This window comes from Homalodisca vitripennis, chromosome X, assembly GCF_021130785.1.
Source record: "Homalodisca vitripennis isolate AUS2020 chromosome X, UT_GWSS_2.1, whole genome shotgun sequence".
NCBI classification, from domain to species: Eukaryota; Metazoa; Arthropoda; class Insecta; order Hemiptera; family Cicadellidae; genus Homalodisca; species Homalodisca vitripennis.
In genome coordinates, this window is record NC_060215.1 from 64,623,853 (window position 1) to 64,644,177 (window position 20,325).

The following is a 20,325-nucleotide window of genomic DNA, read 5'->3' on the forward strand; positions in this document are numbered from 1 at the left end:
ACGTATTTTTAAAAGAGTACTGAACAATCTGAAAGTTCATTTCAAGAAAATGTTACACATTTTACAAAGCCCTTAGGATAAACAAAAATTGTAGTTTTTAAATGACATATTGTTAGATTTAACATTGTAGTGGGTCAAACTTCAAGGTTGTCTCAGAACAGCTGACATAAAAACAAATTACAATAAATCTAAACAACATTAGAGAAATTGGGAGCAAGGGTAAAATAAATATCAGAATCTGAGAGAAAATTATTATTTCAAAATAAGCAACAAAATAAACATTCACATATTGTTTTACATTAAATACAATATGGCCCAAATTTACATTCTAACTAAGTTGTCTCTAAGGAAATATATGATTTATGCAAATAATTTTAAGTCAAATAGATCACCTGCTAACATTAGTGTTAAACCAAAACAAAATATTAAGAGTTGACTTAAAAATTGTAACTAACACAGCAACTATAATACATGGACATTTTTATTATGTACATCAGTTTATGTTTTAGGCTGGATAATGTACGGCTACTTTACAATTACTAGGATGTTTCAACATTTAATTCTAATGTGAACAACCTGTCATCAGTGCCTTAATATGTGTGTAATAAAGTAACTAGCTTATCATGAAAAATGTGTACTATACATATAATTATACATACATAGTTATGATTTCAGGATGGATAATACCCTACAGCTACTTAATGATAACAAAAATTAACTGACAACCACGCATCAGTGCTGCAGTTATTATAATAATACTTAACTAAATTTGTTCATAACAAAATTTACAAACAGAATTTTACAATTTTAAGTAAGGGTGTTTACTATAAAGTACAATATTTTATAATCTTCAATGTGTCCTAAACATAAGTCAGCTCTCTACAGTAACTGAGATAGGCTACAAAGCTGCCTCATACCTTCTGATTTGCTTTTATTTCCTACTTATCTCTTTCAACCCCTGGAACTTATTTACTCAGCTAACCTTCAATCAAACTTGGTTTGCATAAAAAAAGAATATCTAGTAAGACTTTGAGTGCCATGAGTTCTATATCGGATTCTGTATAAAGAGCCATGAAATTTGGTAATGATTTAAAATATGAATTTAATGACATTATTTATTTCTGGTTCGAAACAAACTTTAGTTTAAGGTACTTATATCTGATTGTTAATTTAAATGATTTTCATTTATAACTCATACCAATATTTATAAATTAAATTAAAAAATAAATTTACAACAAATATGCCTAGAAAAAAATCCATAAGCAATAATACCTCAAATGTAAACTGAGATATTTTACGGATTCATTAATTTAGTATTTTTTCTATTAATAATTTAAATCTTTCAGAAAGGAACCATACTAAAAAAAATACAAATGAAGTATCATGAAGTTGCATATTTTATATACATGCCAGCTGTAATAAAGACTTCCATTGAGTACTAACCAAAGTAAGTCAATGATATGACGAACACAAGAGACTAATATGATTCATAATCACATTAAAACTCATTGTTCATAAACTTTTAAATCTGAAATTAAAATATAATTATACTAATTATTATGACATTATGCAACTGCAAAACAGACGATTTGATTAATATTGCTTGATAACAGATGGAGAACAGAAAACCAGCTGACAGAAAACGTCAATAAGAAAAAGGAGAAAACATAAAAAAGAAATCTTATACAATAAATAGTATATAGGCTAACTGTTGATAGAAGGTGATCCCTGATATAGTGACTCTCAAAATAAACAATATGAAAAATCCAATACATTGTTATTAGTATCATTGTTTACACAAGTTTTTATATTTCTATTTAAAAAGTAATAACAATTCTTATCTGACTGAACTTTAAGATTAAGATCAAATAAAAAATGAACATAAATATAATTTTCTCAATAATTTTAAAGACAAAATATAATGAATAAATTTATTAATCTGAATTTCACGTCAATTAACTCAGTACATTAACATTTCTTTGGTAATAGTACACCTATTCTGGAAATGAGCTTATTTGAGCCAACAAAAAAGCTAATTTATTAGCATTTTCAATTTCAAACAAAACAGCCACAGTGATTTCTTTTATAGATTCTCATCCTTGCTTTTAGCTGCCATTAAAATGGATGCAACATGAAATCTTCAGCAGTTAACCTAATAGCAAGTGACTACAGTGTACATAATGATGCCCAAAAATAGTTTTAGTATTTATAGTAGTTACTATATACTATTCTTTTGTAACTTGTAATTATCTTATTATTATGTCTTAAATAACTATTATGTACGAAAACAAAATCCATTTAGGAAAGAATAAAGTGATTCATTATCAGTGGCAAACAAAGAGAAAATTTATCTAAAATTAATATTAATAATATTCGTTCCAAAGATTACTCTGAAACCTGGAGTGCAATGAAGAGTAGTAATAAAGATTACTAAAAAACTAACAGCCTTAGATTTTCCAATAAGGTCTACAATTAAACTGCATTTTTTACTTTGCATGCCTAACAATTTTTCATGTTGTTCACTGTCTAAAATATTCACAAAAACTTATGTAACCACAGCTTAAAGTTGTAAAAGTAAATGTCACTTGATGTTAAATGTGTATCAAACATAAAAGAAACTGGAAATATATACAAAACATTAACAAACACATACTATAAAACATAAAATAAGAATAAATGAATGAGTGATACAACTAGATCAATTAAAGCACGCTTTCATGAAATATAAAACTCAAAAGTAATTAATATAAAACCTTGGTTTAAAACCAATTAACGACAAATAGTGAAAATGTACCTATTAGCAACAACAAAACACACTATATACAATAAATAGATGGTATCATCTTTGAAAATAGTTCAACACAAACTTAAAATAATTTTCTGACTATCCTTACAAATGGTACTGAGTAGCATTACCTGAAGGTCTTGTCATTAATGCAGTTGGCAATTCTTAAATTCATTACATAATAACTTTAGAGTAGCACAAAACTAATAGTAATCCATAATGATTGGTACCAAAAGGTCAAACAGTATGAATACAACATTTGACATGTTAATGATAATACAAAATTAATCCAAAACGGTTACTGATAAAAGTTGGACGATCTTAAAATACCAATGTGTGTGTGTGTATATATATATAAAGCCTAAGGACTAAAAGTTTACAATATTAAGAAGTAATACTGTGTAGCCAACAAAGAGTCATCAGAAAAACTTAATAATGCACTATTCTAGAAAAATATATAAAATAAATAAACTATTCCTATAACAATTAATTTGAATTATAGTAGAGGAAATATATAACTAAACAATTAAATACCTAGTGTTCAGACTGAAAGCCATGTATATTGAGATTGCCCCCAAAGAAGCTTGGATTGCAAGAAAATAACAAATTGTTGTGTAGAAGCATTTTGAAAGCAAGTGTCAGATGGTGGTCCCTTAAACAATATTTATACAGCGGTAATTCATACAATAGTGTATATTTGTAAATCTACCTAGCTTGTAAAATGTAGAATGATACAATGTGTTAGCAATACAAATTTGGGCCTATCCAGTTTTAACAATATAATAGTTGTCAGATAAAGATATCTTCAAGTTTAAAAACACAAAAAACAAATGACTTTGTTTTAACAGCCTTCATTGCAGCGTGTAAATGCTGCTACCCTAGGAGGGTGATTCAATATAGATGAACCCTCATTCACTTGACAAATAAACATGTATCATCTTGTATTAGGATATAAAACACCAAAATAATACATTAATCTCTTTTGATTTATCTCAATAATTCCAACACACAACGAGATATTACTGTGGATATTAATAGAAAATAATTTTCTTAATACATGATTGATAGAATGAAATACCTATATTAAAACAAACAAATCTGAAAAAGAGAAACATCTCCAGCTTGCAGAGGAATTACATTTAATATTTTAGACACACTCAACATTGTGATGAGGGTTCATAAACAAGATCTTTAACCACTCTTAAACAGTAGAATAGCAACCTGTCCTAAGTAGAAATATATGAAGTGTCTTGTCTCATGTGTGACGTAGCTTCCAAAGTTGCGTCCAACAATGCAATGCCATGTGGGATTATATTTCTTGTCAAACTCTTTCTTTATATATGCAGCTATGTCCTAAAACATTACATACCAATATCAATTTAAATATAATTAGAAACAACTAAAAATAAATAAATCACAATTTTTTACCACCAGTTTTAAAGAAATAACTCAACATTTTATTCTAATGATAAAAACTAAAACTTATTAGTTCTAAGATTGATATATAGTAGAGCGTCAATAATCCAGACCAATTAGGACCCAACCACAAAAGAAGAGCTAATGAAAAGTTAGGTGCAATCGATTACAAATCACGTTATTGTTTACAGAAGTGGAGCAGATAAATAAAACTAAATTACTGTGACACATAATATAAAAATGTGATTAATAAATAACATAAATTATGAAAGATTTGAAGTTTAAACAAATCTGTTATGGATCTCTGAACCATTGTATTAGTTTGGGTGCTTTCAGTCTGTTTTTCAAACCACGTCATCAAGTCTCTCTTGTCATAAAAGCTTCAGAATGTGTCCACCCAATTTCTCAGATTTCTTTTTCATTATTTTTTTGTTTAAATTCTTCTGTTTCTGCATTCCCTTAAAACAAAAAAGGACGGCCTAAGTAATAAGAAATAATTGAATCTTGCCAGAATAATCACCAGAATTGAATCCGGATTATTAACGATCTGGATTTTTAACGTCCGAATGTTTGACGCTCTACTGTTAACATATTTCTGGCATAACATATTCTCTAAAAAAATTATGTACAATATAACCATATTGAAGCATAAGAAAATAAGTTTAACATACTGTAATTACATGTAAGGTTTATGGTGTATTCTGGTAGATTGAACGATTTGGGGGGGAAATGTTTTTTTCCACCTCATGCATGATTTAACCCTCTGAGTGCCACATACCCACTCCCTTAGTGCAACAGCTTTTTTGGTGTTTTTACAGTTCTCTTTTTAAAACCCGTATAAAATACAATAATTTTGTAATTAAATTGTTCATGTTATATATCAATGTATTCACACAAAAATAAGGAATAAAAGAAGTATAACAGTATTGTACTTATCCTCTGTCTGTTCAGGTACATAACCCTTCGAAGTAAAGAAAAAGACTCAAAATTTTGTCATGTCCTAACATCCACTACTCAAGATTTCACTATGTATACAAAAACAAAGTTTCAAAATAGCCATATTAATCCAAATTTAACAAGTTTTACATATATATATATATATATATATATATATATACTTTGTTTATATTTCAACTAAAAACCAATTTTAAAATTGAAAAAAATCCAAGTATATACACAATTCTTTCCTTGTGTAAACTCGGTGTCACTGCTTTGTGATGCCTTTCTTTTTCTCCCAGGCCTAAGGGGTCTCCAGAAATGTTCTAATAAGTGGAAACATTCCCTGTGCACACCTGTATTACAGCCAGAGCACCAAAATCTGCTTCAGCCTTTTTTTTTGCTTTAGCAAACTGTGCACTGGCGTAATTTGACCCTAGCTTGAAAGTTAATTAGGGCCCGGTTCGTACTCTTCACCATTGGCACTTGAAAAATCACGAAGTGAAATGTCTGAAAGTATATCAGCTTTAAAGTCACTGGCATCGTTTTCACTACTAAAACATACCGAACTTCACTAGAATGTTCCAAAGTGTCACGATCCATGTTTGTAAAATCACGCAACACAGCAGTCAGCTGTACACAGTTGTGACATATCGTCAAAACAAAGTACGGCGTAATGCACTGCCTACACAATTATGCATTGTCGCGACTATATGTACTATAACAAATCATCATCTTTCAAATGATACTGAATTTGACTATTTTGCTGCCATTTTAATATGAATATAACACAAAGCGGTTATATAGCTGCAGGCGTGACTTGGGCCGTCATAATAGGCATTAGTTAGTCGCGGCCACGATGAAAAGAGTTTGGAGGGTTAAGGCCATGCTCTCTACATAGACTACTTTCACAACAACGTAAACTCCTTGCCAACAAAACTTATTGCACAGGCACCCTACTAGTTGACTGAAAGATTAATCCACGACCTGTTGTTACAGCCAAATTGAAAAAGAGTAAAACTACCTGCCTGTAAGAAAATGCGATTTTAGTGGGAAAATGGAGATATGAGTGGAATTTCTATACATTTCAACTTAATTTGAAAATACCACGGAAAACAAATAGAAAGACCTAATCCTGTACTACATCATAATGCCCATATGAAGGAATGAACAGAGCAAAGCAGCTGATGTTTTACTAACTTACAGAAAGAAAAACCATCATGTGTTATAAAATATATTTGTACTTTTTATTCAAATGTCTATGGCAAATTGTTCTTCCTGAAAATGAATAGAAATAGTAAAGAATACATTTTTAGATTTTAGAGACAAACTGGTAGATGTTCTTTTACCCCAAAAGCCAGTAGAGCCTGCTCGAACTCTTCCGAGGAATCCTCTTCACCACCTAGTCCAAAATTAACAACGAAACCAGAAAAGGAAAAGAAGCAGAGTTTGTGCAAAAAATTGATTGAACAAGTGTACATCCTAATCTATTGGCGCATTCCATAAAACATATATGATTTTTGGGAGATCGGAGGGCTGTAAATAGTGTAAATATTTATCTCTGTTATGACATTATAAACAGTATTTAGAAGGAAGTAAGTAATGTGAGTCTTGTGTGCTGGATTGCCATGCTGAGGGTGCGCAGCACAGAATTGTGGTGACGTCTACAATGACTCATATTTTGACTGGAAACCACTTTTAACTTAATTTATTATCTGCAGGAGTAATTTGGGTAAATTATCATACATTTCAATTATTAGCCATTTTGCCAATTGTGATTTTTACAGCAGTGAATATGTTAAACCACAGATTTCTATTTGAAACACACTCTAATGATTTGACTAGTACATCCTCATTCATTTAAGACCTAAGCAGGTGACCATGACATTGGTGAATGTATAATACAGTAGAATGGGGAAGGTTTAATTAAAAATCGTAGTTGCATTGCAACATTTTCTTTACAAAAAATAAGAACATAATTGACCAACTGACTACTAAATTAACTCAAGATGAGAGATAAACTTGACAAAGTCACAATATCTTTGCAAAATCAAGGAGCAGAGGAAGAATATAATCCACCACACAACCATGTTGAACATTTCTCACCTCCTTTACCTTGTACTATTGTATAAACATACATTATGAATATACAGTACATGATTCTATAGAATTATATGTAAGACTTGATGTTTCCTATTTCATTTTGTTATGATCAATGGATATAAAATCTTTTCACTTTGTACTTTATATGTTTACATTTGTTATAAAGTTATGTACTATACAGTCTTTTTTTGTTTCAGTTTTTGTTATTTGTATTTCAACGTGATGACACCATTCTAATCTCAAAAATTATGAATACAGGATATTGTTTGTTGTATATTCTCTATGTACAATACTATCAAATAACCTACCTTTTCAATATTGTATTTTTCCAATGCTTGAGTTGCACAATCTACAGCGTCTTGCTGCATTTCTTCTGACATATCAGCATTTTTTATGACAGCTTTTCGGTCCGACATGTTGAAAGATCTGTAAAGAAGTCAAATGATAGAAAAAGGCTATGAAATTTTAAAAAATACAATACACAATAATATTGAGTCACAACATTTCATGATTACTGCCCTAGTGTATGCACAGGGATAAAAAATTCCTTTGTCATTTATTATTATGCTTTACCAATATTGCTTATATATATACATATATATACATATATATATGGTTTCTTGATGACTTTATCATAAGAAATCGAGAGGATAAATAGTAATGTTATTTAACTTTATTTAAATGTGCTTAATCATTCTTAATCACAGAATAAACTTTTTTCAATGTCTAAATAAGGTTACCATATCACCTGATTTACCCCACAGTTTACAGCATTTTGAGAATTTCAACAAAAAACTAAAAATGTTCTATATTTTAAATTTTAGTACAAATATGTCTCATATAACGGAAATTCTGTATTAAAATCGTACAATTATCAATCAAGATGTAACTAAATTTATACATGCTTAGTAAAGGGTTTTAATACGTTGTCGATAACTGAGGATACAAAGATTTACAGCTCTGCACTAGCTAAAGCGACAGGAGTGAACCAAACTGAAACAAGCTGTTTTGGTATTTGTCCTGTAATATATATTATATAAGATGCGGCTGCTTCATCAAGTTGTTTACAACAGCAGTTTAGCAAAGGTTAAATCATTCTAGAATTAATAAATTGTGACAGGAAACAAAGAAATAGGTCAAAGTAATAAATTCAGAAAAGACTACGGTTGTTTTTTAAATTGGGGCATGAGGAAAAATTTCTGAATTTGCATCTGTAAAGAGGGTGTTATAGTGTCTGTGCAATAGTATAAAAAAAGAATCAATACCTAAACAGTGGGAATAATATAATATGAAATAGTTGAAATAAATAACTTCAAATTTATTTCAAGAACTGATACGAAAACAGCTAAAACTTATTGGACGAGTGATTTTATTTCCTGTATGCAACTTTCAATATCTTGAAATAATTTGTTGACTTTCCATAGCAGTACTGACATCTGATTATTTCCTTCAACTGTTATCAAACTAAATTATTAAATTTGTATTGCTAAACTGTACTCTCCAAAAATTAAATTCAATATATAAAAATTAATATATTTAATATTTTACATAACAACTGAAAAATACACTATTTATTTCTGAACTTCTGCCAGATGAAACATTGTTACAGTAAAGAAGAACAATTACTGAAAATGCAAACTCAATTTTTCAAGTGAGTGTTTGCTACTGTTCATAGATACACAATATTGCTAGCCAAAGGTTTGCCTTTTTTGTTCAAATGAAACTGCAAAATAAAAACAAAACAAAATCTACAAGCATTTTAAAAACAACCTCGGTACCCCCTAAGAAAAATAATAGTAAATTTAATTTGGCATTGGAGGAACTAGAACAAATATTAAGCACAACAGACTTGAGGTTAAGTTACCTTAAGTTAAAAAAACAATAAAGTAAAAACTGTATCACCACACAGCATCAAATTCTCATTTAACACCAAAATAAAAGAATACTCTAATATACAACTACACAGAACAGTAAACTGTGAAAAACAAAGCGACTGGAATAAGTAGAATAATATATACCTGAAATCCCTTGGACTTGCGATTTAAAAATATAAAAAAAACTGGTGAAAATAAATATTGGGAAAGAAGTTAGTCTATATTTAGACTGTAAGTGGCGCTCACATGATTTATTACATATAATTTGACAGTAAAAAAATTTTTATGTGAAAATCAGCATTTCCTTCATTCTGTTGTTACTACAGCAATAAAAAATCTGGAAGACCTCTCTATTTATTACTTTTTAATATTCCTTCACAAATTGGTTATGATTGTGGAGTTCATATACTTTTAAATACAAATACTATTGTTACAAGAATCATGGACAAAGACTATTTGTTTGCTACTGACTGTTTGCTGGGTCAAATAACACGTCGTCGTTATCCATCACATTTTAATGTCAGCCAGCATTACTGTAATAGTTCATTCCCTACCATAACAATTCAATACATATCCTAAGAATTGTTACCTCAAACAAATAGCAATGCTTGTAAAATTGCACGAATCATGATGTGGTGGACTGAAAAACAAGACGTATAGAAGAGCATATGGAAGGACCTAAATATAGAAACTTCTGACCATTTCCAACACACAGAAGGGGAAACCTCAATACAGCCCAAAAAATTGCAAGTTACAGTAAAGTTAATTAGCGAAAATAATAGTTGACATTCAATATCGAGAGATATCAGCTAAATTATTGAAACTGTAAGACCGATTATTAAAGATAAACTGAATCGGTTTTATCCAACGTTAAGTTACTGTAAGTTGCTCACAAAGTTCTTGATTCAAGAGACAGCGAAGTGTTTGTACTCAAGGGTGTGACAAACACCATTGAATGAGAGTTACCACAAGTGTATAAGTCTCTGGAGCAAACATATCCAACTACAGAATTAACTAAGTAATGTGAACAAAAGATAAAATTCACTGTTGTTAGGAAATTTTATTCCCTCCATTGCAGACTACTCTATAACATAACCTCTAAATAACTAACTTACTTCTTGAAAACTTATTTATACATCTCATGGATTTTGAAGTTATATGTGGGTTTTAACACCTTTCTATTTGTTTTACGTGTACAGTGTTTGTGGAGTGTATTTGTTTGTGGTGGATATAAAATATAAGATGATCAGCAAAGTATTTATATAAAGCAATGAATCTTGCAACAATTTAGCCACAATGGAAAGGACATTGTGGAAGAAAATACTTAAGTACGGCCTAAGATGATAATCTGCTTAAGTCTACTAAATGGCCACAAAAAAAGCATGTTACTGAAACAACGATAAAGAAAACTTTGTTGAGCAAACAATACAAAAATTGGGACGTAAATCAATGGAGAAGAGTTCTCTTTTTCAGATGAAACTCGTTCTAGTTCAAGGCCCAATATCGCATGTTCGAAGGAGTGATTGTGAAAAGAATTCACTAAAGCACAATAGGCAAAACTGTAAAACACCAGTGAAAAAAATGTTTTGGGAATGTTTTTTATTTTCAGGGTCAAAATCTTTACTATCTATTTCTGGCATGATGAATGGTCAAACATAGATTCCTACTCAGAAAAAGGAAAAGCAAGCCCATAAAAGATGGTGCAAGTTTTAGAAACTTCACAAGAATGAACCCACAGATTTTGAGATTCTATTAGGCTTTGTTGGGCCAAATATAACAGAAATGTATGCACCACAGAGGTTCCATTTCAACCAAAATCCAACTTGCTGTAATTTTGAGATACCTAGCAAGAGGCGTTTCTTATACGGAATGACATTTGTCTTCCTTTCTGTTAACAGACACATCCAAACATGCAGAATTGTATCTTGTTTCTATGTTTTCCATTGGATTGGGAAAGAGAAAACATTGTATTTTGTCTCGAGAAACTCAGACTTGTATACAACTAGTCTGCAGATTAGTTGGAAATATTTCCAGACTTGTATACAACTAGTCTGCAGACTAGTAGGAATATTTCCATATCTACAATTGAAAACACAGTGGACTCCATCGGCAGAAATGTTTCTAGAGACAAGTCTGCAAGTGTGGACGAGGTTTAACAATGCATTATTTCCGCCAACTGTGAAATCCATTTTATTTTGTTTTTTTTAACAAAAGGTACATTGACCAACAAATTAGAAATGTATGGAGAATACGTGGATGGCAAATGCTGATAATGCTATATGAAGTTCACACCGATATCAGTGAGCAAATACTTTCCAATATACTGCTTCAAATCAGTGCTCAGCCTCACGTTGCGGTTAGAACAAACTGTACAAGAGTGTTACTGACTTGATACTAAGACTAAATAGGTGTTTATTAACAATGATTAGGTAGAAACATGAAATAATAATACCTATAAATTCATTTCCTATAAATGACTGTTAAAAAAACACAGTAAGGTTTTCTTGCGTATTATAAAAACATTCATACATAAAACAGCACTCTTGTCATTGGCATTGTTGGTTAATTATTATTGGCTAACAGTACATGAGTTTGCCCAACAGCTGATGACAATAGTTCCAAAAATAGTATTTTTGCTACTTGGGAAACATCCTACTTTCAAAAATCAAATGTTGAAAATACAAATTTGAATATTCTTACTTTTTTAATAAGCAATAAGTATAAAAATAATGGATACTGTGTTGTTATAGGCCATCATCAAAATGATTAAACTTCAACACAAATATGCATCTAAAACAAACATGCCATATATAAAATGATTTACAGATAAAAAAATTACTGGATATCACTTAAAATTGCACATCGCTTTATGGGTTGGTTATTTTTAAATGTCGCTTATTACAATTATTTGAAGTTAATGAAAATAACGAGTATTGATGCTTGAAAAAGTAGTAAAATGGAAAAATCCTTTAGCTCACTTATAAACGAATTATAATTATAATTCATATTATTTTAGCGGTTTAAAATATATGATATATAGGCCTATGTTTCTTAGATTACAAAAAATTTTGAATACTAAAAGGAGATTTGGGCCTGTATCTTCAATCAATGTAAATTTGTTCAACTTTGATATAGGTTACTTTTATTTTTAATTTTCCATGCATACAGAGATGCATAGCAATACTTTTCTGAAGTTATTTTTATAGCTACTTTATAGCGTTTGAACATAATAATTTGTAACTATTAAAAACAGCTTACTTTTTTGAAGAGATCAGTAATGTGGTTTGATAATAACAAAATATTTTGGCAATAAAATATCTTCAAATACCTGTAAAAAATCATATTCTTGGCCTAATAGAAAAAACTTTTGTTTAGTAGAAAATAATACTGTATGTTTGTTTCATATGAAATATTGTGACCATTTGTATCAAGAAATTTGCGCTTCTCTAAGGTCTCAGTCAGCTCCTGGATCCAACAATTACTAAGCTAAAAATTTTCATTATGTAGTCTAAAAATAATATATATATATATATAGTCAAGAGTTATCATAATTGTCACAGACAAGACAAAGTAGACATTGAATTAAACGTTTACCAAACTGTATTGGCAAATAGTTGTATCAACAAATTCTGTACCCCAATATCTTTAGTTTATCAAAGGGTTTTGAATACTGAAATAAGTTCTAGTCCCCATTCCCACGGACAATTGAGAATCTAATGTACTTTAAGGAGATCAAAGTATATTCATGTACCTATGTTAAATTGTTTTTAATATGAATGAATATAGGCTAGACTATTTTGCGACTACAATTCTGAACAGTATTTAGACTATGGCTAATTTTAGATACGTGCCATTAGTAACTGATGTTGTGCGTATCCAAAATTAGATTTTTAAACCAAAGCATCATGCATCATGATATCGTAATTATGAATTGATAACTGTATTTTCTAACACAAAATTTGTTGATAAATGTATACAGTTAAACCTTGGCCAAATAAAGTGTTAATTATGCCTTTTAATGCTAGCACAGTTATCAGCATTTTCACTACAACTTCTCATGTCTCATAGATTAAATTCAGGAAAAATAATTCTATTTAAAGGAGCTTTTGAACCCATCACTTGAAGTAATATTTTTTTTAATACATAATAGTAGCATATCCTAATGTTATTACAATATTAGTTTCATGTGAATTTCAGAAAAGTAAAACTATAGGAAATATTGTTAAGAACACAAAAATGGACAGTGTTTATGGATTTTAAAATTTTCTTATCAATTTTTAGGCTTATTGAGGAAAGCGGTAAATGGCAACTTTTCACTTATTTGCTGTTGCCAAGCAATACATTAATGAACATATCACAATTTAAAATTGCATAATACTTAACACAAAATACAAGTTTTGACACACCAGCCAAGCTTTTCAAACACAACTTACAGCTTACATTATATAACATTACAAAGACATCCAAACTTGCCAAAATAAACTATTTAAGGATATATTTTTTCCTGTTTCTTATATTTTCTACTTCACAGCTGGTACTCATCATTGCTTGTGACCAATAAGCATTTTTTTACACGTGATTTTGCTAACTGTTGGTTTCCCACCATACAAATTGAGTTTATGTTCATAAAGTCTGAAGATTTTTGTATCAGCATATTAAGTTACTCACTTAGGCCAGACTGAACAAGTTTAATTTAGTCTGAATATGCAGGAGGGCCAGCAGGGATAATGAAATACAATAAGCTCTTCTAAGTGAACAAAGAAGGTAGGAAAGGGGAATTTAAATATTAGAGAAAAAATAATACTGGTAATGCTCCAGAGATTTCTATATTTAATCTTAGGTCATACAAAAGCCTTAGGTCTCTAGAGAAAGCTAATAAGAGGGCCCAAGACAAATTACTACTGATGAATGAATAAAGCTGTAAACTAAAGTAATAACAGCGACGAGACAAGTTGGCAAACAACTATTAAAGAGATTTTTTTTTATCCTCTAACTAAAACTGGTAATGGGCATTGAAGAAGTTTATGATCAGTTCAAGTAATTCAGGTAGGAGCATTTCAAAATAAAAATTGTACAGTTTGTAACAAAAATCATTTTGCACGTCAGGTGAAATGTCACACACTAGGTGTTAATAACTAAACATCAAAATTTTTCATTTCTGATTGAGGTCATATTAAAATCAGATCCAGCATTCTTCGATAATACAATGATAAATTGGAATTTGTATGTGTACTACACAATTTTTAAGTGATAACTATAAAAACGTGTTAGTGATTTAGAAACTGCTTAATACCAACGTAGATGTTTAAAAATTGTCTAGGTAGAAGAACCAACAAGTAAAACTGTACAATCTACTAGGCTCTTTACTCCAAAACTGGAAGTCAAAATTACTAAAGATATGGAGATATTTATAGAAACTCTTCTGACTGTGACTGTTTTCAACAACATTTATTCATAATTGCTTAACCCTTATAAGGCCGACGGCTACAATAGGTAGCTGTCGTCAAAATATCGTTCGCGGCCGGCGGCTACAATAGGTAGCCGTGATCATAATGGCGTTCGCGGCCGACGGCTACAATAGGTAGCCGTCCATTATTTCCGGTTTACTGGCCAGTAAACTTTCCAAATGCCACAAACCATGATATTTTCTTGTTTGGGGTTAGATGGGCTTCATTAATAAACGCAAACACTGCCGTTTCTTGCATCATTTCTATTATTATACACCTATGCATTTCGATGAAATCGTCTGTCTTACTACAACGGCGTTGTGGTGTATAGGTTATAGTTGTTGTGGTTATATTTTATTGATGCAATTCAGTAATTATGTGCGATGTTATAGGTATTTTAGAGTATTTGCAGTGAACTACTAAGTGTAAATATGAGCAAAAGAACGAGAGTCAAATCACCTACAAGTGAAAACACTTTAGTCAACACTTTATTTGATAGTGGTATCGGTGTTCAGTTTGTTGAGGTGTTTGGGGATTTAGGTGATAGTGATTTAGATGCTTTGTACGATGATAATTCTGAAGATGAATTAGAAAATGAGTGAACTTTTTAATTACTAACAGTGTTTTAGGTTTATTTTGTATGGATTCTTGTGAGTTGTATGAAGAAAAAATATATTTTGTGTATAAACTGAAGACAAGACTAGCTTTTCTACAATTTTCACAAATAAGCCGCAGTTGCAGATTTTGAATAATTCGTTCCTACTTCACTTTTATTATTGATAAGCACTTGAAAATTGGCATGTGTGTTGTAAATAATATGTAGTTTTAGAAAATAAGTGTTACTTGGGTGCAAAACAATCCTTTGTATTTTTTTATGAGGTGTTAAAACCAAAAAAAGTAAACTACGCTTACAAATTTTACATATAAACATGTACGTAAAAAATATTTTTTATTTTATATGACCAACCTTATAGTTTCCTGTCTAAGCCTATAATGTTAAAACAAATTAAAAAAAGAATTATCAGTTTTTACTAAGTAATATGGAAGTTGCAGCTTATTTACTAAAACTATGCAAAAAGGAACAAAAATAGCCTGGCCTTCAAGGTACCTGAGCAATATCAGGAGATGGCCTTTGAGACTAGTGCAACTCAATTGGTCATAGTCATAGTCATAGTCAAACTACTTTATTCTGTAATATGTACAAGGTACAAAGAATAGCGTCACTACAATGAAACTAAATACTAATATTAATTTTAAAATATAAGTAAAAAAAAATACAATCGTAACATCTCAACAATTTATCTTCAATTCTTCTTTAAATGAATTAATTGGTTTTTGTATTGAAATATTCCTCAAAAGAATATAGAGACAAATTAGTTAAATAATCTTTGACTTCTTTTTTAAATTTTAACAGATTTGTTTCCATTATAAATTTTGTTGGTAAATTATGTAGATATCTAACACCTCTGTAATATGTTTTCTTTTTGTAAAATTCAAGATTGTGTTGATCGACATGTCTATTAAAACGGGTATTATATGTATGTTTATTGGTTTGTAGTATCGGATCAAAAAATTGTTTTACATAAATTATTGATTCAAATATGTATAAACCATATACTGTCAGAATTCCAAGTTCAGAAAAAATATGTTTAACAGAATCTGTATATCTTAAATTTTTCATTATTCTCAAAGATTTTTTTTGTAGGACCAAAAGCCTATCTAAATTACTTATTGTTGTTGCTCCATAAATGCTTATTCCGTAAGCTAAATGTGAATGGATCAAAGAGAAATATATTAATTTAAGTGTATGTAAATTACTAATTTTTGCCATTTGTCGCAATGCATATAGACCAGTAGACATCTTCTTAGTAACATGATCTACATGTTTATCCCAAGCTAAATTTTTATCTATTATAAGTCCTAAAAACTTTGTGTGGTCTACTTGTTTAAGTCTGTCATTGTCTAGAAAAATGTCACAGTTTAAATTTGATCTGGATTGCTTTGTAGAAAAAGAAATATAATTAGATTTATCTGAATTTAATAAAAGATTATTTTTGTCAAAAAAATCCTTAATCCTAGTTAGACCAATATATGATGAAATTTCAATATTCTCAAGCTTCTGACCAGAAAACAAAACATTTGAATCATCAGCATACAGACACACGCCACCATCCAACCCCTCCATCACCCCTGGCAAACCTCCTATATAAACAATAGAGGACCCAGGATAGACCCCTGGGGCACACCATGCCGTAGTGTCTGCAGCTGTGATCTATGAGCCCTCACTAATTGGCCTTAAAAGGGTTAATAAAAACAATTAATAACATGATACCACGTTTCAATCATAAAAATTCAATATTTGATCATCAATGAGTTGTAGATATTAAGTGATAGCTGAGACCACAACTAAACTGATCTTAAGCATGACAAAATACAATGCCAACTTGCAATGTTTGTAAACTGATTCGTTTACCCACCACTATAATGAATCCAGTGCATTTGGACCTCTAATAAACCAGCTACATTAACATTTGGATACAATGGACGTTGATCATTATAGTGACACCACCGCTAATATAAACACTAGAGTTAAAGGGTTAGTATTCATGATTTTTGTAACACAAATTCATTAACCAAATAACACAATGTTATTAAATTTCATATAAAATGTATAAAGTAGACATTAAAAAACCAGTGTTTTTACCAACAGACTAATTTAACCATTTGATGTAGGCTATTTATTAAATTTACTGTAACCTATTCATAGGCTACTGCCAGATTGACATTTTACTACAGATAGGTCACAAGGTTTGTCAACTACCAAGAGCCTGTATGTAGACCCAATTAAAAAACCTATATGCTTCCTGTAGTTTTACTTGAAACTACATTTTTATTTTATTCATAATTTTACTCAAATTGGATAATGTTTAGATTACTTTAGCCACATTAACTAAAACGATTATCAATTATACCATTTTCTTAAAATAGTATTTTTTTATTACGAGAAAGAATTTTTAGGTTGTTGTAAAACATACATTGCACAATAATTAATAACGTGTATGAAATTTAAGTTATCCCAAACAGCCCATTGATATAGGGGACTGAGGAAATCAGGGTTTCTGGATGGAAATAGGGAGTACCATGGGAGTACGGAATAACAACTGGGTTATCAACATTCACATGTGAAAAGGGCAAGAAATTGAAGAGGGGAGAATACAATTACTAATTGTATATAAGGGTAATTTAAAGTTTTACGGTACTATTATTCGTTTACGTCATTTTCCCCAGTTTCTACTACCTCCAGCAATACTCCTAGGTGAGTATTTTTCCCTTTGTTATTTCAGTTTTGTTTGCCACTGCAGAACTTCTTTGGGCATGTACTGATTGGCTAGATTTATTTGCGTATATAATTGAAAGGAACAGATATTCTTCGTTCTCTTTTATAGAGTTAGTGAATGTTTTTTTCTGCTTTTTTCTGAATATTCAATGTTGTGGGTGTACTTTAAAGTAGACAACAATGATTGTGTCAGAATGGATGCTGTGCTCTTTTTTTATACTTTGTAATGGAAATTTCAAGAGCTTTCTGTACTTTATCAACAACACCAAATGTGCTGCCGCAGCCCAGAACGATGGCGAGAGGCATTTCTGTGACCCCATCAACTATACACGTATAGTTAGTTTTAAAACCCTTCACAAGGTTTTGAAACAAAATTTGAGTTCAGAAATGCAGTTGCTTTTTAAATATTAACTTCTTAACCATTTGCGGACTAACATTTACAAGATTTTTGACTGTGCCAAATATATTTACTGCTTCATAAAAAGGGGTATGGGCTATGTGAAAAGACCGCTGCTAAAATAGTTCTTTAACACAGTAAAAAAAAAAATAAATAAATTAAAGCCTGGTAATATTTGTCATTTTATATATTTCCCACTAAAACGTTTTGAAATATACTTTTTGAACAAAAATAATATAATAATATAATTTTATTTAGGCCTACATGCTAAAAAAAATAGAAAAAGCTAGTGGTTACAGGTAATATTTTATGAAAAAAGTAGTAAATAATTTCTTTTTACAATATTTTTAAATGTTTACGTATAATACAGTAGCCTATAATGACATAAGTACGATTTTATTATAGTTGAAATCTTTTGGTGCATCCACGACGCAATTTTTTTCAGACAAAAATAAACAAAACACCACTGCAAGTCCCTGGCTATTACTTTGCGAAAACAAACTATTGTCCAATAACGGGCACGTCATTGTAGATAAGAATAATTTTATAAACAAAACAATGAATGTCAAATTACACAATTTATATTCAATTGACTACATATGATTACTGACTGCATAATTTGCTAATATGAAAATAATACATTCCGTAAAATTAAGTTGTCCCCTTTCATTAGGATTTTTTGTATTACGTAAATTTATGCTATCCACATTCTTCAGGTTTTAGCGTTGTGTAAAATTACACAACATGCACTACGTGTTTAGTAAATCCGTAGTACATATAAGTTAAATTGTAGACCCTTATTACCAAAACTAGATTAACCTGTGGTCTTTTTCGAAAAAGAGTATGCATTTTCCTTTAAAAAAGTTGCTAGAGTAAACATTTCCATAAAATTAATATTTTAATAGGCCTAGTTAACCAAATATTAAGAATGTTACAGATTTTGTGTAGGCTAGTCTTTACGAATACTAGTATATAGGCCTAGTCCAACAAAGTCAAAACGTAAGTTAGTGTCCTTAACCTGCCATATGAAAGCCAAGGTTTACTAATTTTACACTTAAATGTTTGTTTTAGTAGGTTACCTAGTTTCATAGATTATTAGCTTTACATTAACTTATGCGTATGGGTCTACAAATAGGCTGAGTTATATGGCTTATGAATTAAATTATTTTGAACAAATTGACTAGTATGTGAAAATACACATTTTCATGATGTGAGTATATGTAAGCACTAAATAAATAGGCCTAGGCTATGGCACAATACCTACTGTAGAACATGCTTGCCTAAAGTCTGACTAAGATAGATTAATATAGATTGTTTCACTACCTAAATGGCAGCACTAGGGTAAAGGAGTCAAACCTGAATTTTCTGCCAATTTTAACCGTTGCCGATATATCTATTCCCGCTGTCATGATAGGGAATACAACATTGGTTGTTGCATGATACGATGAAATCTATACCAATCAATCTTTGGAACTGCCTACATAAAATCCCTCACCCAGGTTACGAATTGCATAAAGTATTGAACCTTCGTAACTTAACCCTACACAGGTACAGAGTGGTACGAAAGTTCAATGATCATCATATGATAATAATAATAAACAGTCACATAATAACATGTACTAGTCACATATAGGTTTAAAATTAAAATACACAACTATAAAACTTACTGCGTTATTCAATAATTCCAAATTTACAATAAAGATAGCAGCCGGCGACAGGACAAGTCCGATGCTTCCAACACGGGACGGGACCAAGACCAACAACACGACAGTTGACCGCTTATTCACGCATTCGTATTGGACAAGAGGCAGGGTTTTCTATCAGGGTCTTTTATCAACCCACAATGCACTGCAAAGACTGTCTTCAAGGACAACTAAGTACGTACTGTTTTTTTCTACAGTTCTTTCTTGAAGATAAATGATGAAGAAAAGGTGTTTTGTTGTGGGCTTTTAAATCATTGTATCACAAACACTGAAGAATGGCATTAATGAGTAAACTGTATTTTCCCTCAACTCCGTGTTATATAATAA

At 30.5% G+C, this 20,325-nt stretch overlaps 1 protein-coding gene across 1 annotated transcript; it reads right to left on the reverse strand.

The window, feature by feature from the left end:
- Positions 1–237: 237 nt before the first annotated feature.
- LOC124369089 (dynein light chain 1, cytoplasmic) lies at positions 238–20,115 on the reverse strand. The gene is made up of 3 exons (XM_046826814.1): positions 19,963–20,115; positions 7,549–7,666; positions 238–4,138 (listed from the first exon to the last, which is right to left on the reverse strand). Exons 2-3 carry the CDS (start codon positions 7,654–7,656, stop codon positions 3,977–3,979), a joined length of 270 nt encoding a protein of 89 aa, XP_046682770.1. The 5' UTR covers positions 7,657–7,666; positions 19,963–20,115; the 3' UTR covers positions 238–3,976.
- Positions 20,116–20,325: the final 210 nt, after the last annotated feature.